The following is a 25,451-nucleotide window of genomic DNA, read 5'->3' on the forward strand; positions in this document are numbered from 1 at the left end:
GAAAATAGAATCAAGCTTGGATGGGTGTGGCCAGCTCTCTCAGATCATGATTTATAGATTTTAGTATATTAGTTATGAAATTCAGTAATTGCTGTTCAAGTCTCTCAACAGGGTTGGAAGCTGCAGTAAGTGTCTCCTGACTGGTACTGAGCTCTTTCAATGGTTTTTGTCTTTCTCTACTGCTGGATTACGAGTGTCAAATTTTAGTTCAATCAGACTGATCATACCAGCCAAACTGCTATTAGATTGTGGAGTTTCCAAGCCAGGAGACCTTGTATAGAAATGTTCAACTTAGTACAAGTGAAAATTTTGACGACTTCCAGACTTCCAGAATGGTGAAAGATTCACACCAGCAGCTTTGGAAAAAAAGTGCAAAATTATCTCAGCTAGCAAAGAAATTGCTCTCCTACAACCTCTTCCATCAGGCAGAAGATACAGAAGCTTGAAAATATGCACCAACAGGTTCAAGAACAGCTTCTTCCCTGCCATTTATAGACTGATGAATTTACTCTCCAACTTCAAGTGATGTTGATCTTGTTAGGTGTTGAGACAATGCAATGTGGAGCTGGAGGAACACAGCAGGCCAAACAGCATCAGAGGAACCCGAAACGTCAACTTTTCTGCTCCTCTGAATGCTGCCTGGCCTGCTGTGTTCCTCTGGCTCCACACCGTGTTGCCTCTGACTCCAGGATCTGCAGTTCTTGCCATTTCTGGTGAATGTTGATCTTGCTTTGCACATCTCCTGTGCAGTGTAACTTGTATACTGCCCTCTATCTAAGCATCCTTTGATCTCTATATCCCTGGTTTGCTATGATCTACCTATACTGCTTGCAAAACAAAGATTTTCACTGTACCTAGGTACATGTGGCTACAATAAATCAAACAAAGAGACAGTAAGGTTAAAATTCAAGAGTTGAAGTCAAAGTTGTATTGCTTTGGGATTAAGTATCTGCAAAAACATAGTATTGGGAAACAGGCTGAAACTTCATTTTGGTGTTTACGTTAAGAACTTTCTAACTGGGTTAGATAGGCATTCTTGTTTTTTTCTCCATGTTGTATTAAACACAATTTTTTTTAAAAATTCCTATTTTTAAAAAATATCTATATTTTGTGACTATATTTCAGGAAGTCACAACAAACCGTGAAAATTAAACACATGATTCATCACACCAAGTTTAATTCTGGAAATTGAAATGCCTATCATTACCATCAGCTGGGAATATAATATTTAGATTAAAAAAATAATTTTAACAGCGTTCATTAAAATATTTCAGAAAATAAATTTTCACCAGGAGTACAAATTTAGTGATATAAGCTTCAAAACAACAGAACATTGTATTTCTGAATCTTCTAAATATATGATATTTAAATGTGTTTGAGTATTGTCTGTTACAGCGACCTAATAAAAATAAGACCAAACTATCCTAATTTATCGAATGACACCTCGGATAATTAAACACTCCTGACAAACACATCAAATTAGATCATATGTGCAGCAGACAGCGAACAGGTAAAGCAAAATGTTGGTCTTTATAGAGAAAGCACTCAAGTACAGGAGAGCAATTTCTTGCTGCAGTTGTACAAGGCCATGGTGAGATCATGAACAAAAACAAAGTTGCTGGAAAAGCTCAGCAGGTCTGGCAGCATCTGTGCAGGAGAAAACAGAGTTAACGTTTCGGGTCCAGTGATCCTTCCTCAGAACTGAGATCATGGTGAGATCATACATGGAGTAAGGCTTGCAGCTCTGGCCTCCTTATCTGAGGGTATTGTGACGGTAGGAGGATTATAGCAAAGGTTTACTGGACCGATTCCTGGGATGGCAGGAATGAAGACAGGCTGGATCACCGAGGACTATATTCACTGGAGTTTACAAAAACGATGGGGACCTCATAGAAACTGATTAAATTCCAACATGATGAGACAAGATAAATGCAGGAAGGAGTTTCCTGAATACTAAGGAGCTCAGAGCCAGGGGTCAGAGTCTAATCATACAAGATAGAACTTTTAGGACATAGATGAGACTTTTCTTCACCCATATACTGGTGCGCCCGTGGAACCCTCAAGCACAGGAAGAGTTGAATGCTTTCAATAAGGTGCCAAGGATATAGGAAGAAAGTGGAAACAGGGTACTGAGCTGAAAAATCAGCCACAGTCATTTTGAATGGTACAGTAGGCTTGTCAGGTCGAGTGTCCTATTCCAGCTCTTATGTTTTCTATGGGCATTGCAATTGATCCTGGATTGTGCGGATCTTTAAAATTTGCACAATGCATCCAGATTACAGGGCTGAAAATTGCCACACTTTGCAGCTGAGATGCATACTGGCCCGTGAACCCTGGCTCATATCAATTTTCTGAAGCAGTTTTCTGCTCTTAGCTCATTGATCATGGCGTTCTGTCTAACGGATTCGTGCGGCAGGAGAGGTGGGAGTAGCTGCCAGTGACAGGACTTTTGCAATACCCATGCTGCTGGCCCACATTTAAATAACAGTCCTGCAGAATTTCAGATTATGCAAGCTAGCGACTGTGCTTTATACTGTAGCTCTGTACTGTTTTTACTGAGTGAGCTCACACACAGTCTCACCAAGAGGGGCTTAGAGGTGATAATGGTCAGGTGGCAGAAAGGAGGATAGTTCTTTATCCTGCAGTTCACCGAAGGAGGCGATACTACGAGTCACAGCCAGTCTGGATCAAGATACCAACCCATATCAGGATAGTATCCAGGATTAACTGCAATGTCCAGCAGTGCATAAAGCAAGTTTACGACCTTTACCACTCTGCAAGCTGAAGTGCCTCTCTGTTAACTCACATTCAAAAGGTCACTGTTCACATGAACTCTGGTCATCCCTGAGCCTCAGTGAGCTACAATCACACTGTTGCTTGCACCCTGTCCAAACACCAGCTCCCACCCACTTCAATTTGCCAGATCAATTACCATTCCTGATCTCTGCATTACCTAGTCATTCAACATGAATACCTCATCATTTCTGCCACCCCAGAATTACTACAAATGCATCTCCCATCCACTCCCATCATATTCAATCCCTCCCCTGGCTTCCTTGCAGCAAAGCCTGTCTAATAACCAATGGCAGAGACATGAGCCACTTCACCCCATTAGAAATAACAAGTGTTTGGGATGGCTACTGAATAGTGTGGTTGCTTACATAAGGACTAAGAGACCTCCATGAACAATCTATCCAGTAAGCTTCATTATCCTGTGCAGTTCCTTGATTAGCACCAGTGCTAATTCATTCTTAAGTTACACAAGATTCTCTCACTTTTATGCAACCCATGCCCTCTTCTTTTTTTCAGTGAACACTAGGGATACTCAGAGAACCACAACCAAACAGAAAAAAAGGCCAGTCCTAGAAAACCCTCACCCTGCACCTTCTCTGTGGAAGCGAAAGCAACTAAAAACACATCACCAACTCAAACGTTCAACTCGGGGAATTCCCCATCTAGCTTAGGGTTGGGTGTACAATGTGGTGAGCACATCATTGACATGTCTCCCTCGTTGTTCACAGAATAAATTTCTTGGCTGTTGTTAACTTCACCAAAATGCACCAGGTGACCCAGGAACGGCAGACGAGTCTGTCAGATGCAATTGCAAGTTAAATCAAAGGATGGGCGAGTCCACCAATGTTATCTGCATTGTGTTGACTCTAGCATATATGTACCTAGCTACCTCCATGGACGTGACCACCAGGGTAGCAATCATCATGGAGACTCATATCCAGCATAATCAGTGTGCGCTGAATATGTGCATAGACCTGAAATCAGCACTCAATATTAAGTGATCAGCATTGATGGCAAGGCAGGAGAAGAATGAGGGATCATAACCCTCTCCTGCCTCTTTCTCTCAGGAGACAGGGTGGTGCCTGCAGGCACCTAAAAAGGTCTAACTACATGCAGGACCTCCAAAATCTCTTTCATTGAGCACAGAGGCCACAAGCAATATGCAGGGATTGTACCTGGGCCTACTCTTCACAAATAATTCACATTTACAACCACCATGTAATCCTGTTATTCACACATCTCTATAGGGAAAGTCGCATTCTATCAATCGACTTTTTAAGGGGCCACGCTCTATTCGAGGCTGGGACTAAAAGTTAGCACCTCTACTCTTCCACATAGCACCAGCTAAATGAACTTGCACAAAGTGTTGCCTCTCTCATATTACATGTTGTCTGACAGGATGCTCAAGAATTTCAGGGAAATTTAGTGATCTGTACCAACTTTTAAATTACAAAGGCTGACAGATAGACGAATTACGTAAAAGGTGCCATCTCGGGATTACTCCCAACCAGCATTTTGGCTGACAATGGGCTGCTTGCCATATAAAACTCACATGAAGTCACACAATTAAACAAAATCCTAATCTACCTTTCTCAACCTGGAACAAAACCAAAATACTGTTGATGTTTGAAATCTAAAATAAAAACGAAGTGTTGGAAAACTCCACAGGTCTGGGAAAATCTGTGGAGAGACAGACAGAATTAACATTGAGTACAGTTTCATATTTGGAAGAGCTCTTTGAAAGTCATACCAGACTCAAAACATTAACTCTGTCTCTCCACAGATGTTGTCAGGCCGGCTAAATTTCTCCAGTATTTCTGAAAGTAGATCTCAATTCACCTCTGACTTCTCATACTCAACAACTCATAGCTCAATCATGATCTCTTGGGATGTCACTCCCAGTCAATGATGTAATTGTCAAATATAATTTTCTAGTTAATAATTTTCTTAATTAAGCATGCACAACTAAATTAATTCAAGCGACATTATCAAAGTATGCTTTTGGAACATATAAATGAGATTCGATGAATTACCTCCTGCTTTGCTGTAACTATTCCATGTTTCTATGAGCTCAGTTTGAGAATTCTAGCGACAGTCCAAGAATTTCAAGCAGATGCACTGTGGTCAGAAAAGATCCCAACACCAATGGAAGCCGTCTAGTTTATAGATCTATTACAGATTTACAGTTTTAAGATTTCTTCAACTTGAACTAGACGGTATGTCAGTATGATCTCCAACAATCAAACAGAAGGTGGTTAACTTCTATGGAAGCATGAACAGATGACTGGGAAATCACCAAAAACATAACAGCTTGCACAAAATCAGCAAATTTAATTGTGCAACAGTGTGGACTTGAAGACCGAAGCAATATAATTTGCATCCTGGTCTACAACATACATCTGATAAACCGGCAATACCAGGTTGTCAATCCAGATGGCCTTCATTGATGTGGAAATTTTAACAAAAAACAAAATACCTCCATAAATGTTACATGTATGTTTATGTAGATCAATAAGGCATTAGCATGTACAATACAAATAAATTCAATTGAGTAGTCAGTTTTTTTTTCTGTTAAGCTTCTTTAAAATGGTAGAAGGCAATTTCTTTGCCTTGTAATATTTGAGAATAAATAGAACAGCAAAGAAAAGCTGAAGCATCGGTTGATGTAAACAAACATAATACAAGTCTGAACAGCTTCCAATTATGTCTTATTTAAGAGTTTTAACACTATTCATAATTTCATTCTCAATTACCCATGCTCAACAACTTAAAAAAAATCGATATTTACTATGCAGATTACATTGACATTTCAAGCGTGAAGTAATGCCACGTCTCAGAAAGGTAATTCAATTGATAAAGTATAAACGCCGGTACAATTTGTAACGAGAAACTTCTTCCTTCAGAGATTATTTCCCCAGAATAACATTCTGTGGCTAAAAACAGCCCAAAGCCTCAAGCTTTAAGCATGAGGAATCAAATTAGCATACTAACTTCAAATACCAGTTAATTACTTCAATCTTTCATTCGAAAATAGCTACAAAGTAGAATAAAATCTTGGCTTATGGAGGAATTTTTACAAGTATGTAAATATATAACACAATCCCCATTTAAACACTTCAGCAGGACGCAAGCCTGGATTGACAAGTGGGATGCTTTTAAGTCACCCTTACACAACTGTTGATAGCTCAATGTGTATTCACAATTAAGAGGAACGTCACCATTTACTATTGTTATACTACAGTAAATGAGATAGCAGTTTGACTAAAAGAGATACTTTAGTTCAGCGATAAATCACTTGATAAATTTCACTCTGAAATGTTTTCTTATTGCTTGACCAAACAAATTGGATTGATTTAGAATACAGCTAATTGTCAATCCTCATAAATTTAGGGTTTTACAAAAATGTAAAAGTCACTTTTGCTACCCTTCACATTCTAAGTTGCTGGTGTTAGAAATGTACATATGCTTTTTATATGTACCTAATCATCATGAACGAACAGATGAGTACTGAAGTTGGCTTCATTGGAAGCTACATAAGAAACAAAAGAAAAAAATGCTTTTGCAACATTGTTCTTATTGAATGTTGTCTAATGTGAACCAAGTGCCAGATGATCTGTGATAATGGGAACTGCAGATGCTGGAGAATCCAAGATAACAAAGTGTGAAGCTGGATGAACACAACAAGCCAAGCAGCATCTCAGGAGCACAAAACCTGACGTTTCGGGTCTGAAAGGAAGGCCTGAGAGGAAGGGTCTGATGAAGGGTCTAGGCCCGAAACGTCAGCTTTTGTGCTCCCAAGATGCTGCTTGGCCTGCTGTGTTCATCCAGCTTCACACTTTGTTATCTTATGCCAGAGGATCTGGCCTCCTTTAATTCTGTCCTCTTCTGCATTCCCAATTATTAAAAGGTGGCCATGCTTGCATTTGTCTCAGCACAAACTCTCAATGTCCTCTACCTCTACCCTTAAAAAACCTCTCAAAACATACCATTTTTACCAAGCAGGGGTGGCATGGTGGCTCAGTGGTTAGCACTGCAGCCTCACAGAGCCAGGGACCCGGGTTCGATTCCAGCCTTGGGTGACTGTCTGTGTGGAGTTTGCACATTCTCCTCATGTCTGCGTGGGTTTCCTCCGGGTGCTCCGGTTTCCTCCCACAGTCCAAAGATGTGCAGTCTAGGTGGACTGGCCATGCTAAATTGCCTGTAGTGTTCAGTGGTATGTGGGTTATAGGGGAATGGGGATGGGTTTGGGTGGGATGCTTCAAGGGGCGCTGTGGACTTGTTGGGCCAAAGGGCCTGTTTCCACACTGTAGGTAATCTTAAAAAAAACTGTTAACTCCACAAGGACTGTGTGGTGGTCACTCCTTGCCATTTTCTGTCATGAGCTGACACAATTGATTGGTACATTGGTGAGGATTAGATCAATTTGATTTTCCCCTCTTGGTATCCTCACCACATTGTCAAGGACCTAGTATAACAGTGATCTCCTTTAGGATTTGATCATTGGTGTAGGGGAGTGGTCCAGTTGGTGTAATCAACAGGAGGTTTCCTTTCCCAAGGTGGACATGATGCCATGAATTCTCATGGAATCTGGAGCTGATATTCACTGGCGTCTGTGTATCACTGAACTACCATGTTCCTGCTGGGGACAGTACACTCAGGGGTGATGGTAACTATGATTGTAAGGAATGATTCTGTGAGCATTACTGTACCAAGCCGATCTGAGGTCTGGCTCTCCCTATGTTAACAGAAGAGTTGTTTTACCAGCACCTTATTCCCTGGTGAACATCTCTGTATCAGGCTTGCTGTAGCGCTCCTACGAACTCAGGGCAATCTGAAAGAACAACACTATGTTCTGCTTGGGAACTCTGCAGCTTATCTGCAGCTTGATGCCCCATCCATATCTGTCTGTTCTTCATTATTTATAAGCAAATTTCTTCATTCATTGACTCTCCAACACTTCATAACTTGATGCTATTTGTGTGCAATCCTCCTCCAAAGTCATATTTCATACTTCAAAGGCATTTTCGTCATTTGGTGAAGTTTACTCTTCATTCCAAACCATAAAAACATCATTCCAACAATTGGTATATAAACTTATTTTGTAATACTAGTTTTCTTTGTGTCATTTTTAATTGTACACTTTGGGTTGCACAAAACTAGAGTATTGCTGAAAGAGTCAATCTGGTGAAGCTATTCACCTTGTACTCATCCAGACATTTAACCGCTGGGCAGAGTGGCACATAAGCCCACTTCAACCCCATGATAACTGCTCACCCGAACCAAGACCCACTCCCCACCATGGACAGGACCAAGATCATCTACAAAATCCCAATCAGAGACTGAGAGAAACACTACATCGGACAAACAGGAAGGAAACTAACAAGAGTGCATGAACACCAACTGGCTACAAAAAGGCACGACCAATATTCACCCATCTCAATCCACATAGACAAGGAGAACCACCACTTCAACTGGGACAACACCAAGATCCTGGGACAGGCTAGGCAGAGACATTCACGAGAATTCATAGAAGCATAGCACTCCATCAAGCATGCTATCAATAAACACATTGAACTCAACCCCATATACATTCCACCACAAAGTGGGAAGTGAGGCAATCCATCTCAACGGGTCCGAGTTTAAAAACCAGGTGGGAAAACACACCAACGCTTCATCGAAGGCTGTACTGAGGATGTTACCAAGCATGGTAACGAAACATCTACGAAACAAGAAACCAGCTTGGCGAGCCAACCAACTTCAACAACCTCAACGCCCACAACCTGAGCTACAAATCTACTCCAAAACCTTATGGACATTTAACAATTCCAACACTAAACCAATATTTATACTGTGCGAAAGGAGAGTACTTCTGGTTGACAGGCAAACTCCAATGGACAGAGACATTATCATAGACATCGTACAGAATGCTGCAGTTAATGTTGTTTGACAGGTAACAGTCAGGCTTTGTTTGCCATGACCACAAGACGTTAGCGCACAAGTCAGTTCTTCAGCCCTCTGAGCTTATATCTGTTATTCAATGATATTACGCCTAATCTAATAAGCCTCAACTCAATTTTTCTGCTTTCTCCCCATAACCCAGTGCAACAGTGGTTAGCACTGCTGCCTCACAGTGCCAGGGATCTGGGTTCAATTCCAGCCTCAGGCGACTGTTAGTGTTGAATTTTACATGTTCTACTTGGGTCTGTACAGGTTTTCTCCAGGTTCTCTCGTTTCCTCCCACAGTCCAAAGATGTGCGATGTTAGGTGCATCAGCCATGATAAATTGCCCACTGTATCAAGGGATGTGCAGGCTAGGTGATTTAGTCATGTGAAGTGTAGGATTAGAGGGAAAAGGGAGTTATGATGGAATGGTCTCCAAATGGCTTCTTTCTGTGTTATTGGGATTCAATGACTCTAATCCTAGATTCTATTACTGATTAGAAATGTGTCCATCTCCTCCTCAAATATACTTAATGGCACACCCTTTACAACACTCACTCAGTGGAAAGCAATTCCTTATAGGCATTACCCACACAGAAGAAATTCCTTATCTCTGTCTGATAGGAGCAACCCTTTATTCTGACATGATGCCCTCTAACCTTAGACTCTACCACAAGGGGTAAAAACCTTGCCACATCTACTCATCAACCCGTCTGAATTGTTATATGTTTTATTAAGATCGCCTCTTGTTATTGTAAACGTTAATAAACACAAGCTGAACATCTCAAGAAAATCCCTCCATACCTGAAATGAGCCTTACAAATCTTTGCTGGACAGCGGACAATACCAGCATATTTCTATTTAGATAACGCAACCAAAACACATCATAATATTGTAGGTGCAGTCGAGCAAGTTTATACAGTTTGAGCAAAACTTCTCTATTTTTAAATATTACATTTTATTTGCCTTTCTTATTACTTCCAAAACTTGTATGGCAGCTTTTTTGGTGATTTACGCATGAGAACATCCAAATTCCACCACACAGCAGCTTTGTGCAATTTTTCACCATTTAAAGAATATTCAGTTCTATATTTTTCCAGCCAAAATGCACAACCTCGTTTTCCCGTGGTACATTGCATCCACAAAGTTTTTGCCTACTCACCTATACATATTTCTCTGAAGCCTCTTTGTGGTATCCTTATCACTTGCCTTTTCACCTGCTTTTATACCATTCACAAACTTGGTGATAGGTAATTCACTTCACTCATTCAAGTCAAAATGTGTTTGCAAATAATTTGTAGCCCCAGTACTGATCACAGTGGTACTGCATGACTTGCAGGTTGCCATCCTAAAAATGCTCCCCTTAGCCCAACCAGAATCCCCATATTGTGCAAACAGGTCATTCAGCCGAACAAGACCACACAGACCTTCGAAATAGCATCCCATGTGGACCCACCCAAGACCCTATCTGGCATTTCCCACAGCTAACCCACCTGATCTATACATCACAGAACACAATGGACAATTTAGCATGACTAATCCACATAACTTGCAAATCTGGTAGGCATGATTTCTTCTGCATCAAGCCGTTTTGACTCTGCTCCATTGCAAACATGGCAGGACTAATTGTGTAGGGCACTAATTTCTGAAATGAACCTATTTTATTGAATTGAAGTAGATGCAGTGCATGTATATGTTCTATCTGCAAAGAACAGAGGCCCTGCGTAACAGTAAATACAGTTTCCAATACTTAAATCCTCTACACTGTGACCCCTACTGACAATCTGAAGGCAGCTGTCACACTATTTTTCATATATTCACAATTAGGGAGCAAATACTGTCAATTGCAGAATCCGATCTGTCGTTAGATATTTCTGTGATCTTTGCAAGTGCAAACTCATTGGATACACCTTGTATCTTTCTTATTAAAAACCGAAATGACATGATTTTTGATGTAGCTAAAAAAACTTTAAAGTCGTCTGACTGTTGGCTGTCAATCAGGATTAATGGCTGCAGGTTCCATGTGTCCACCCCAAAGTTCACTGAACAACCAAGTAACATTCTTCACTGATGCAGTATAAATAATAGGCTTCTCCTGGAATTGGTATTCTTGTAAAATGTCCTGATAAGTACATGATGAGAACTAATGGCAAAGTATGTCTTTTTCAGCCATTTTAATTCTTGAGCTGAGTAATGTGAGAAATGATTCGATATCTGAAAATGCTAACAAAGATTCTCAATGTTGGTTTTTATATATAGCAACAGTTGCTCCTGGTTGTTATTAGAACACTTGCTGACTTTTTTTCTTAGTCCTATTCTATTCTTTTATCAGTTTTGGTTGGGAGCTGTGAACTGAAGATGACTTTTGGGCTGTGGGCAGTAGCTTGAGCTTTAAAAGGAGATCAACAACTATTGTTTGAGAGTTCAGATCTGAAAGTTAATTGCAGGTTGTTTCTTGATCAAAGTGCTCCACAGATGCTTGGACACCAGGGAAAAACCCAAATGTCTAAGCAAATAGCAGATGTGTGGCCAGTAACAAGGTCAGTACGTACGAATTAGTGCCAGCAAGTCTGAGAGAGAACAAGATGATCAAAATGTGGGAGGGGCTGGAGATTTAATAATTTTTGGGCTGTTTCTGGGGAGGAGTTTGGCTGTTAATGCCACATGAAGATTTGAATGCTCCCTGCTTAATCCCCCATTATCACTCATTGAAGTTCGGAGAATATAAACTAGGTTATAGATATCACTGAAACTTCCTCACAGTGAACGGAAAAGGTGGCCTGACTGTTTGATTTTCTGAAGACAATCATATGCACCTGTGGAGCAGTGCATTGTGAAATAAAAACACATCTGAAATCTTGCCAGTTATTTTATTTTTCCTCTGTTAACAGTGTTTGTCTGTCTTTTGTGCGAGTGGGACTGAAAATAAAGGTCATTAGGTTTAAATCATAGCCATCAATTAGACCAGTGTTTCAATCTGTTCTGCTGAAGTTACTGTATTAGTAAGAGCAGTTAAGTATTTTCTTTAGGCTACAAATTCCAAGGCCCAGAACTGGTTATTTAAAATGTCTGGTTAGCAACCATTGTGTTCTTTGAAGGTTTTGACTTTACTGCATCATAAATACAAAAGCAGAAAGGCTGAATTTTTGAGCTACTTCTGTGTTACATCATTACTTTCTTTAAAAAAAAATCAATGAATATCAATACAAATTTAATTACACAAAATGGGCTCAGATGCAACACAAACCAGAATCTCCCTTATTTTCATTCTACTTCATAAACTTTGCCCTTTTACTTCAGTCCCTTCATTGTGCTACCCATTCCTTCCACATTCTTCTCTTTTGGTCACTGAAAGCCATTCTTGCAACCTCATCTTTTGTAATTCATTCACTGGACATGGGTATTATTGCTAAGGCCAGGATTTAGCAATATTCCCAGCTGCTTTTGACAAAGAATTGGCAAGCATCTTTTTAATATATTAAGTGGTTTACAAAGTCATTTTAGAGTGCACTTAAGTGTCGTGCATATTGAGGTGGATCGAGAGTCACAAATTAACCTGATCAGGTGGAAGGCTTTTCTAAAAGGGCACTGGTCGACATTACAAATGTTGGGATTTAATCCATCAGAGAGCTAAATGTATTCACTCATCAGAATTTACATTTGTGGTGGCATTTGAACAATGGATATTTAGTCAGCTTCTATTTGACTAGTCCATTATAACAACCACAATGCTACCCTACTCCTCAGTCCCAGCTCTTCTCTTCTCCAGCACTTAAACATTCTGCAGGAACATGTACCCAGATTGGAGCTGCTTATCTCTGATCCAACCTGACCTGACCCAATGACGCCGCTCAGCTCATATCCTCTAGTTCCAGTTCCCTTCAAAATCATCTCCTGCAAGGTGGTACTTTATGTGGTCCCTTCTGCTTAGGCTATGTCGTCGTTTATATTGTCAAACTCAAAACATTCTCCATCAATCCTTGCTATTGCAATTACCCACCTCCAACTTATTTTTCCTCTTCCAGCGCAGTGAAGGTGCTGTCACTTTCCAAAACTACATCAACCTTAGCTATAGCACTCAACATGAAATGCAGTGTTTTCTACCCATGTCACTACAGCAAAATGCCAGAACAAAACGAAATGCCATTCCATTACGGTGATATATCATCATCTTCCTTGGGGACAATACAAATGTCAAAATAGGTCAACCGGTTCAAATACCTCATCTCCATCTTTTAGCTCAGCAACTGTGTCCTTGCTTGGTTCAACTCCATTTGGTCATAATCAAATTACCTCCTAGACTGGCCTTTGCTCCAGCTACCAGAGATTTTTCCCTGTGGCCTCCTTTCTTCTGACCTATACGTTGTTTCCAGCAATGTTATCTTCAGGTGTGGGATTTAGTGGCAAAAATCCAAGAAAACAATGCTAAGATTGTTGCTCCACAACTCATCACATTCCACTGCCTTAGTCCCAGACGATCATTTCTTCCACTTCAACATTCTATAAGGCTCAGGGCATTGTAGGATTAAATTTGTTTGGCAACAATTTTTCTGCAGTGTACTTTGACGTGGTGGTCAAATAATCACATTGCAACCAACCTTATATTCTTATATTCTGTTTAGTCGTAATCAGTGCAGGATACCAGCACTGACTGTTAACATCTCTAGCTGACAAATGAAATGCATTACATAGTCTCGGGCCAGTGCAAGCTACATTTTTGTAGTTTAATGGTCATAAGAAATGTTATGAAGTCAAGACTGTATGGATAAGTCTACAGCAACCACTATATGACTGAAAAATTAACTCACATGTTGTATCAAGTAAAAACAGCAGTGCTATCTCAAGCTTTTTAGCTCCATGTACTAAATTAGTTTAGTTTAAATCAGTCAGTCCATAAAGAAAAGCTATCAATTTCTTTCAAATTACATGGCATAGATCTGTAACCTTCACTGAGAATGAAGTTTGTGGATAATTCCATAATAGCTTTGTGGCTGTGCTATTCTCTTAACTTCTTGTAGTTATGTAAAAATTCAACGCTTTTTGATTTATCATAATACCAGATGATGTTAGTCCAAGATAAGTCTGATCCCGGACATACATGTGTTAAACAATCAAGGCACTACAATTGGTAGACTGTGTCACTGTACGTGTGTGTAGAGGTAAGAAAAATAAACCCTGTAGCTGCCACTACAGAAAAAGAATTAAGGAAACTAATGGGTCAAAAGGTTTCTAAATCCCCTAGACCACCTGAGTTGCATCCTAGGTTTTTAAAGGAAGCAGCTACAGAGAGTGGATGTACTAATATTTGAAGAAACCAAGATTCTAAGATTGACTAAATAAAAACCGAAAGAATTGCAGATGCTGTCAGTGACGAACAAAAGCAAAAGTTGCTGGCAACTCAGCAGGTCTGGCAGCACCCGTGAAGAAAATAAAAAATCAGAGTTAATGTTTTGGGTCTGGTGACCCTTTCTCAGAACTGATAGTAGCTGGGAAAATGTTGGGATATACGCAGAAAATTGGGAGGCAAATGGGGTGGGGAGTAAACAATAGGCTAGAGCCTGAAGAAAGACAAAAAGCAGCTGGATAGACAGAGGGAGTTGATATTGCACCTACTATCCCACCAGCATACACATCCAGGTGGTCATCATACGCCATTTCCACCTCCAGCAACATGTCACCACCAGATACACATTCCTCACCCATCCCTTGTTTGTCTCTCTCAGGGACCATTCAGTCCAGGACGCCCTGGATATCCTTCCTTCACCATCAATAGCCCCTCACAGCTTCATCGCAACGTCAACTGCAACTGGTAAAGGTGCAACACCTGCCCATTTACCCCCTCCCTCCCCAGTATCCAAGAGACCAAATGTAACTTCCAGGTGGAACAACACTTCACCTGCACTTCCCAGAGTCTAGTCTACCGCACTCACTGCTCACAATGTGGTCTCCTCTACACTGGGGAAACGAAGCGTCGATAGGGTAGCCACTTTGCAGAACATCCAATGTTCTGCTCACTCAAGACCCAGAGCTATCTGTTGCCTGCTGTTTTAACACACCACCCTGTTTCTGGGCCCACATCTGTCTCTGAGCTTTGCTGGAAGGCTGCAGTATGCCAATGCAAGCTTGAAGAGCAACACCTCATTTTCCACACGGGGACCCTGCAGACCTCCAGACTCAGTACCAAGTTCAATAATTTTAGGGCCTAAACTCTCCCATGTCCTAGCTCCCTACTGTAAACACTAGGCCTTGTTATCACATATCCTGCCATTACACACAGCCTGTTGTTAGTCACCCATGAACAACTATTCATCCGCTAGCCAAATCTTATCAATTCCTTTGTCTATCCAACTGCAGTTTTCTCTCGAGCTCTATCCATTACTCCCTACCCCACCCGCCTCCCTACTTCCTACATAGGTGGCACCCAGCTACCATCAGTTCTGAGAAAGGGTCACCAGACCTAAAATGTTAACTCTGATGTTTTTTTTTGCCTTCACAGATGCTACCAGACCGGCTGAGCTTACAGCAACTTCTGTTTTTGTTCCTAAGATAGGCTAGTTAGCTAAGTTGTGTCATGGGAAAATGTTCACGTCTATTTCGAAAGGTGTAAAAGCAGAACATTTCGAAATATACAACAAAATAAAGTTAGTTCAGCAGGTAAAAGGGAAGTCCAATAGAGTTTTGGCCTTTACTTCAAAGGGAGTGGAGTATAAAAAAAGGGGAGGTCTTTCTAAAACTATACAAGTACTAATAGAGTAAAGTTAGAGTATTGCAAAGTTTTGGTTCATTTATCAAAGCACACATATTCTGGCTTTGTAGACAATCCAGAGAATGTTCACTCAGTTGATACCAAATATCGAGGGACTTTGTTTTAAAAAAAAGCAGTTAAATAAGTTGGACCTGTACTCGGAGTTTAGAAGAAAGAAGCACAAGCTTATTAAAACATACAAGTGTCTTAGAGGGTTTGTGAGCGTGTCTATAACCAGAAGGACTAATCTCAGACTAAAGGAGTTGCCCATTTCAGGCATAAATGAGAAATGTCTTTTCTCAGGTACACTTGACAGGCCGAATAGTCCACTTCTGCTGCTGCATCTTATGGTCTATTTCCTTTTATTTTATTTCACGTGTCTTTCACTGAAACTGGAATGCTGCAGATTTAGTATAACAAAACAGAAGTTACTCATCCAAAAGAAATAATGATAAAACAGAAACAAAAATGACACAATGAGATATCTCAAACCACGTAGCAGAATATAATCCATTACTAGCGAGTTTTGAGAAGATTTGTAGCTCAGGTTGAGGTTCTGGATGTGAGTTTCTTCGCTGAGCTGGAAGGTTAGTTTACAGTCGTTCCGTCACCATTCTAGGTAACATCATCAGTGAGCCTCCGACGAAGCGCTGGTGTTATGCCCCGCTTTCTATTCGTCTGGTTTGGTTTCCTTGGGTTGGTGATGTCATTTCCTGTTCTTTTTCTCAGGGGATGGTAGATTGGCTCCAAATCAATGTGTTTGTTGATGTGTTGTTGTATCAACAAACACATTGATCTGGAACCAATCTACCATCCGCTGAGAAAAAGAACAGGAAATGACATCACCAACCCAAGGAAACCTAACCAGATAAATAGAAAGCAGGACATAACACCAGCGCTTCGTCAGAGGCTCACTGATGATGTTACCTAGAATGGTGACCAAACGTCTGAAAACTAACCTTCCAGCTCAGCGAGCAAACTCACATCCACAATCCAAAACATTCTAATTCTTTCGAATCACAACCTTAAGAGCTTGATAACCTCTTTCTTATTATTCGCACATTAAGCTTTAAAAAATTCTACCTTTTTATAACCAATTCAGGCTTCTAATCAAATGTTACCCACTGGACAGGGTTGTTAAAAAAAGGTGTTTGGCACACTTGCCTTCATTGCTCAGTCCTTTGAGTATCGAAGTTGGGAAGTCATATTGAGGTTATACAGGGCATTGGTGAGGCCTCTTCTAGAATACTGTGTCCAGTTCTGGTCATCCAGTTACAGGAAGAATATCATCAAGCTGGACAGGGTTCAGAAGAGATTTCCCAGGATGTTGCTGGGTATGGAAGGTTTGAGTGAGAAAGAAAGGCTGGAATGCCTGGGACTTTTTCCATTGGAGCATAGGAGGTTGACAGGCAACCTCGTAGAGACTTATAAAACAATGAGAGGTGTAGATAGAATTAATGGCAGTTGTCCTTTCCCTAGGATGTGGGATTTCAAAACAAAGGGACACATTTTTAAGGTGGGAGATTTTTTAAAAAGTGGCTTTTTTATTACACAGAAGGTACTTAATGTGTGGAATGAACTTTCAGGAAGTTGGGATGCGGGTACAATACAAGATACATGAACAGACACATAGGAAAGGTCTAGAGAGATATGGGCCAGCAGCAGGCAGATGGAACTTGTTTAGTTTGGGATTGTGTTCAGCATGAACTGGTTGGACCAAAAGGATCTGTTTCCGTGTTGTGAGACTTTTTGACCCTACAACTAAACCCTTACGCTAAGGTAACCTTTCTAACTACCATCAATTAATTCCTTTCTCCAGAAGAATCCATTCTTACAATGTGGCCCCAAAGAACATGTGAACTGTCTACATCTACTTGCGCATAAAGCAGTTAAGTGTACAGAAACAAAAAACGAAATTGTAGCAACTGAGTATTAACCTATTGCACAGTCAAGCAGCAATGAGATTCCACCCTTTCACCAAGTCACAGTGTTTGTATCCAACAATTTCTCAAATTCTTCACATGAATTGACAATGTCAACATGTTTGCCAACTTGCACTTTCCTTCTTGATTAAATACGGCATTTCGTTGATCGCTACGTTATTCCTTTCAGGGTACACTGCTGAAAGAGCCCTCAGATATGACTTTTAATGAACAAGACATTCGTGTTTTATCATGCACTTCTAAAAACTTACCAATTCACACTTTCCCCTCCATTATCAGTCAAGAACTTCACTCACGTCTCAAGGTCCAATTCATTTTTGTACAATTTTGTCAAAGATAGCCTGGTTCTACACATTAAAGATTATCATATATAAATCTTGTTACAAGGTCTACAAAATGTGGAGTAAAATATTTGTGTCTTTGGAAATATTTTAGTCAATTTGTATCACATTGTTTAAGTGCAAATATTACCTAGTAGCACATAATTAAACAAGTCTGAGAATACCTCGCATCACAAAATTCCTCGTGACCAAAATAATTTGTTTGGATATTTCATTATCTTTCCATCACTTTCCTCAAGAATTCTGTTCACTGTTTCTCACTTCAATGATGTTGTTTCATCCTTTGAGGCTGTTCACGACATAATACTTCAAATCACACCTGAAGCATATACTAACTGCTCCTTCGGCATTCAATATTATATTACTGTCCTCAGTCATTTCTCTGCTGTAATAGCAAATCTGAAGATGCTGTCATCCTCATTGCGCTTGTTTTTATGGATACCTAGGTCCGGCAACCAAACCATTCAGAAATGTAGCAAATCAGTGATATCACTATTTTTTATATCACAGTTTCAATGATTCCACAACGGATGAGGAAAATGGCAGTTTCCCCCAAACTTGTTCAAGGCAGCTGACATGGACTATTTTTGGATCATTCTGTCTGCAAACAACAAATCAGAACAAGTAGCCATTCATATTAGACATCTTAGCACAATCCAATCAAGTAAACTTGTGCTAATGGAAGTATCCTCAAAATGAACTGTGCCAATCTTCGATACTATGTCTTGATATATTTCTCCATGGAACAACCATTAATCTTCTTAAAGTCTGACCATTCCTCAGAGGAATTTGACCAATGGTGCTTTTGTAAATTTCATTCAAGGACTTCAGAAGAAAGCACTTCTTGACTTGCTAATTGATGAGCATTCAGTTCAAAAAAAATTTCATCTGGATTTAACTTCCTATAAGAAGCAAGAATGCCAAAGCCAGAATCGCTGTGCCTCTTTGGTATGGGTGCTTCTTGAGCATACCTATAGTATATTCTCAAAAAACCCACTGATGAAAGATAAAGGTTGGATCAATTCTGGCATTCTTTCATATCTATAACATTATAAAGTTGTACATCACAAGCACGTACACCTCCTAACGCCAATAGCTATAGTGTTCATTTAAAGGAGCAAATACACTCCCAGTTAACATCCAAAGCATACAATTCATCAGTAGCAAACAATTAGTGCTTTGACTTTCCATCCTTCTGTTCCACATTCCAACTTAACAAAACTTTTTTTTGCCAATAGCTACAGTCTATTACCCATCATCTTACTCGTGTGATTTTCGTGTTTGAAGTTTGACTATCTCGTCAGTTATAACTAAGTGTCGATATGGAGTCAGCCCTCACTATTGGCTCACTCCCTTCCGGTCTAATAATACCTCCAGTGAACTTGAAGTCCTTCGTATCTCCAGTTTCGGGACACTCTCTTCTCCATTACCCCATAGCTACCTGCAGCAGCTTCTGAAAGTCCATTTCTCCATCTCTTTCTCCAAACATTCTCAAAACATACAATGAAGCAAGCATTTGGTCATGTATCCCAATTACGTTTTACATTAATCGGAGGTTGCTTCCTTTAGGTCTTTGCTAAAGCATCCTTGGATATTCACTGAATGTTGAATACTGTATATTTATGTCTAGTTCAACTTGAAATGTTGAGAGGAGTGTGTCTTAAAATGACAACAGCAACGAATATCTGTAGACAGCATGTCATTCACAACATATAGCAGGTTTTCACCTGTGATTCAGTTATGAGTAAGCAAAATAGATTTTAATAGACAAGGTCTTCACAATTTCATTAAGCATAATATTATCCCAAATTCTTACCATTTACATTGATCTGTCCTGACGTACGTGGAACACCAACCAGTGTGACTGGGTATAAGCCCGATTCAGCAGGGAGAGAGAGTGCAGCTGGGAGGGATTCAAATGCAACACCTGCAACCAAGAGTCCCTGCAAAATTATTATAAAAATAAAGGGAGTGAATGAATGGGAAAACACAATACTGAATGAATTCATTTAGAAAATATGCCATTGATTAGACTAATATAGAAAACATATTATTGGGAATTGCACGCAGTCTCCATATTACAACACACATATATTGAATATATCATCCCATATAGTGAAAAATCATGCCCCCATAGTTGACAGATTCTGAAGTTTATTCTCAACTATTTGTTCATGGAATGTGGGCTCCACTGCCTTGCCCTTAAAAAAACTGGTGAGAAGTCACATGCCTGAATCACTGCATTTCATGTCATGTAAGTACATCCACAGTGGTATTAGGAGAGGGTTGTAGTATTTTGTCAACTAAGCTGTAGTGCTGAAGTATTTTCTAGGACACTGTACAGACCTAATTAAAGTGGTATCAAAAACTTTCATAATGCAAGCCCTTTTCCCCCTTCAATTAAATGTGTAAACCTGCTGCATTTCAAGTGTCCCATGTCACTATTGATCCAAAATTATAGCACAGAAGGTTATAAACACATCTTTCTTACTTTTACAAGATAAATTAGCACAATTTGTTTTCAGGAGATCCAAAATGCATCATAATTTGTCACAATTTTGCGTTGATATATTTGAAAATGTAGAGCCAGCACCACTCAAACATATTCAGCAACATATTTAAAGTGTCTTGTGTCAAACTAACAACATCAAATGCCTTCTTACATATTTGTTATATATTTATCTATCAGCCTTCAAAGTTTTACAAAACAGCAGTGTTACATGAATTTCAAAACAAGTTATTGCAAAATGATGCATTTTCATTAAAAAGTAATTTTATTTTGAATGCAAGACCAAGAGACTTGGGGCATAGGTTTAAACGCAGTCAGAAGCAATACCTCAAATTAATATGTTTGTACAAAACTAGCTGACAATCCTCGCAACTACACAGTTAGCCACCTTGCCTAACCCCCACGAACCCACTCTCCCACATACTCATTCATCCATCCAGTAACATCGAGACTAAAAATTTAAATTGATCAAATAGCAGCCGGTGCTGTAAATGGCCAGATCATGTCGTCACTGACTCTACACCACTCCCAAGATTTCTAGTGGAGGTCATTCATTTCTATCAAAGTCAGAGTCAGAAAACCCCAGAAGAAATGGATAGCATCCTCCTGTCAAGAGAGTTTACAAGACAATAATCTAGTTATTGCTGCTACTTGGAAGTATGTAGCCAACACAAGCATTCAATTCTGGATTGGATAATAGATGAAGGGATTGAAGAGCCTGCAAATAAGATGGACTAATGTGTTTGCAAGTATTTTTTTCATTTTCTAATTTGTTTAAAAAAAACTTAGCATATGGGGCATTTTAATTCTGTTGTAGAGAAAAGGTTAATTGAAATAGCAAGCTTTTCCAAGTTTTTCTTGTCTTGCGTTTTCAATACATCACATTTTCATAATACGAGATGTGATTTATATTGATGTTGAACAGAAATAGTGTGGTTGGGCTAATCGGCCGAGTCCCCATCCCTAGTTGCCTGAGAAAGTGCTGCTGAAACTCCAGTGTACTGTCACTCAAATCTGAGTAATTCCAAATATTTAATACTAATTCAACTATATTCATTAATTACAGTTTCCCTCTTCTTTTTTCAAGAATTGAAGAATACTTACAAACAATTAGTTGCAATTTGAGTCTCACTCCGGGTCTTCACTGAATAGGTTCAATATAATCAATTCAGTATTAAGATTATTTTTAAGGAAAAAAAATTAAAGGTTGCATTGTATGTTGTATTTAATCTTTTTTTTAAATTGTACCAGTTGGAAATACTAGTCTTCAGTTAGAGAAGCAAGAGTTATTTAGCTCTGATTCAATACACATTTTAAAATTACAGAAATTTTAGTGCCGCAATCAAATTTTAAATGATTTTGAATATTAGCTAATATGTTAGCACGAGGGGGCATAGCTTTAAATTGAGGGGCGAAAGATATAGGACAGATGTCAGAGGTAGTTTCTTGACTCGGAGAGTAGTAAGGGAATGGAACGCTTTGCCTGCAACGGTAGTAGATTCGCCAACTTTAAGTACATTTAAGTCATCACTGGACAAGCATATGGACGTACATGGAATAGTGTAGGTTAGATGGGCTTCAGATCGGTATGACAGGTCGGCACAACATCAAGGGCCGAAGGGCCTGTACTGTTCTATGTTCTACGTATGTTGAGAATAAAAATTCCATGTAGCATTATTTCGAACCAGTTTAAACAATATGTAAGATAGAAGGACCAAGGGGTGCAGGGACATAATTCATTGAAGCTGGTGTCACATATCGACAGGGTGGCTAAAAAAGGCATTTGGCATGCTTGCCTTCATTGCCCACTTCTTTAAGTAAAGTTTGCGAACGAACTTCCTGAGGAAATGGTGAACGTGGGTACAATTATGACATTTAAAAGACATTTGGATAAGTACATGATTAGAAAAGGTTTGGAGGGATATAGGTCAGGAACAGGCAGATGGGACGAGTTTAGTTTGGGATTATGCTCAACATGGACTGGTTGGACCTCAAAGTCTCTTTTTGTAATGTTTAACACTATATTAGCAAACATATAATGGGCTCGTAAAAGTAAAATAACAATTATTTTATACCATAAGCAATAATATTGTTATGGACATTATATCATCTGAATGCCTCAACTGCTAATTTATAATTGAATTACCTATTCCAAAAAATAACTGAAGATCAGTATAGATTTTGCAAGTTAATGATATTAAAAACTGCCAAAACTCATGATTTAAATTGACTTCTATCCTCCACATCAAAATTTAAATGCCTTATCTGGCAAAAGTCCTCCTAAAAAGTTACAGAAAATTGAAACTTCATTGGAAGCGGGAAGAAAACATTGTACCCTTGGCTTAATGCATGAAGGTTAAAATGTATGAAACGCAAATTCAGTTGTGGATTCAAACCCAGTATTCTCAGAACAATTGAATCCTTCAGCGCCACAAAATTATCTTGCGACTTATCCCTCTTCCAAAGCTTCCCCTAAAACTGAATTCCCCTTAGATACGTTCAATTCTAATTTAATTGTTGCCGACTCCAGAGTAATTTTAGTGCACGGTGGCTCAGCGGTTAGTACTGCTGCCTTTCAGAGCCATGAATCCAGGTTAGATTCCACCTTCAGGCAACTATGCAGAGTTTGCACACGGTCTCCCGATATCTGCAAGGGTTTCTTCCAGGTGCTCTAGTTTCCTCCTACAGTCCAAATATGAGGGTTAGCTGGATTGGCCATGCTAAATTGTTCTTGTTCAGGGATACGCAAGCTGGGTGGATTCGCAATGGGAAATGCAGCTTTATAGAGATGGGTAGAGAACGGAGTCTGGGTGGGATGCTCTTCAGAGGATTGACGTGTACTTGGACTCGGTCTAATGCACACTGTAGGAAGTATACTATTCTAATGTATGGATAGTGGACATGTCAGTTAGGAATTAATAGAATGGAACATACCATACATTTTAACCTTCATGCATAAAGCCAAGGGTATTCTCATGTCAGTTAGAACTTAATACGATGCAAGGACTCCAGACTGTTTGTATATGTATTCTTGACATGTTGAATAAAGGTTTTTAGTCTTATAGCAAATGAAATATTTGTTTCTGTAGATTTTTCCATTATTAAATTTAACAGTAACCTACATGAGGGTAAACTTGCATTTATGCTTGAAGTTCAAAATATACGGCATGCTCCCTCACATTGAGTCCTTTCTGATATATCTATCATCTACTCATTGCTGTCAAGTGCTCAGATCAAACAGGCAGGATATGCTGCCAATATGCCTAACAAACACTTCCCAAGGCTTTCTTCTATGGCAAGCTAACAAAGGGGAAACATTCACATTGTAGCCAGAAACATCATTGCAAGGACACCCTGAAGTTCACTCTGAAGAAATTTAACATTAATCCCAAAACATGGGCAATTTCATACAGAATCCTTCCACATAGCATAAACTCAAAGGCACTGCATCCTACAAAAAGGACTCTGGAATTCTACTTGACATCATAGTCATCTTTGATGACCACATGATTTATTCTTAAACAAACCGTTAAACTTTTATTTAACTTCAGAAACAGCTTCAGATTTCAACTACTCTCTACAACGTGCCTGAACTGAATACCTTTCCAAAGTATGATGAAATGTCCCTATGTACAGCTTCCCAATGTCTTCTAAGTACACCTGGCAAATTATTTAAGATTCATGAAATACTTAAATTTGCTTTAAATTGTCCCCAACAAAACATTAAAGTAACGGAACTTGAGCTAATTGTCAATGTAGCACAGATGTCTTCCGTTAAGCAGGCAAGATAACTCAGGCAGTTTCTGAAGGATAAATTAAAACATTAGACTAAGAAAATGTGTGATACACTACAAGTTCATTATGGCCACTTTTCAAAAGATGGTATAACAAGTTACTGATCAATCCGAGTTTCAGCTCCTAGGGCTAATTACAATAATGTGCATCTCCGCCTGTATATTTTCTTCAGGATTTACCAGTTGGCTGTTGCAAATTATGTCAGAAACAGTTAAATATATTTTGCCTATCTCTCACGATTCTCACCAACCTCCTTTTCTTACTCAAAAGATTTTCCCAAATTTCCACTGGAAACTCCATTCTGATGCAATGCACAAAGATGAGAAGCAAGGTAGCAACATGTCAAGTACAATAGACTCTGGACAAACTTCAGTGGCAACAAGAAATGAGCTTTGAAAAGGTTCAGCTGACCAACTTTCACTGGCATTCCTGTCTTGCAAAAGCCAACTTATGTTTATGGTCTAATATGTAACAGTAACTCACGCACAGTTTCTATAGGTAGCAATTGTAAATTGAGTATATTACTATTCAGTGGACCTACATACAAATTTTTGGCATCATGCTTGGACTTGCACAGATTTCACACAAAAAAGAGTTAATTGTATACTTCAGAAAGAAAATTAGAAATTGGTAAAAAGAAAATAAGAAATTTGTCTTTAAGGGAAGGGTAAATATTATTGAACCATCCCCTAAAGAAAAATTCCAAGTTACAGACAAATTTATTTGCAGTCTCTGGGGGAAATGTGATGAACTAATGGTGCTGCACTAACAATCCAGGTAATGATCCAGTCATTAGGGTTGAAATTACACAATGGTAAATGGGAGGTTTGTATTGAAAAACAATCTGGAATTAAAAGTCTAATAATGGTCATTGTTGGCTGAAACATGAAATACAATAAACAAATAAATAATTTTACTTTTGAAAAATAAAGGCTGATCTGGTTCACATATCTTCACAGCAAAGAAACTGTTGTCCTTACTTGGTCTGGTCTACACGTGGTTCAAGGCACACAGTAATGCAAATGACTTCAAAATGGCCTACCAAGCCACTCAGTTATATGAAACAGTCACTATCCTCAAATAAAAGATGTGAGCAAATGAAGAAATCAGAAGAAACAATGGCAAACACAGCTCTATTGACCCGGCCGGTTCCTCCGAACTGACAGGTGGGCATTTGTGTCAAACTAGAGAACTGTCTGCCTGACAAGTCAAGCCAAAGCCTGATATTGTGTTTGGGAGAATGTCAGTGTCCCAAACAAATTAGTACAATCTACTCCATTTTGCTCTGCTCAACTTGCACAACAGACCCAGATGTAGTAGCTGCACAGTGGTATACAACCAGAAGCAATTGTCCCAAGAGTCGCCAACATCAACTCCAGATAAAA

At 39.4% G+C, this 25,451-nt stretch overlaps 1 protein-coding gene across 4 annotated transcripts in view; it reads right to left on the bottom strand.

The window, feature by feature from the left end:
• trappc9 (trafficking protein particle complex subunit 9) overlaps window positions 1-25,451 on the bottom strand; it is a 169,603-nt gene that overhangs the window by 44,045 nt on the left and 100,107 nt on the right. For all 4 annotated transcript variants that reach the window (XM_059646081.1, XM_059646079.1, XM_059646080.1 and 1 more), the window contains one exon: window positions 19,579-19,705. In XM_059646081.1, coding sequence (XP_059502064.1) covers window positions 19,579-19,705 — 127 coding nt within the window. The remainder of the gene's footprint in view (window positions 1-19,578; window positions 19,706-25,451) is intronic.

The sequence above is a fragment of the Stegostoma tigrinum genome, chromosome 5 (genome assembly GCF_030684315.1).
Source record: "Stegostoma tigrinum isolate sSteTig4 chromosome 5, sSteTig4.hap1, whole genome shotgun sequence".
Lineage (NCBI taxonomy): Eukaryota > Metazoa > Chordata > Chondrichthyes > Orectolobiformes > Stegostomatidae > Stegostoma > Stegostoma tigrinum.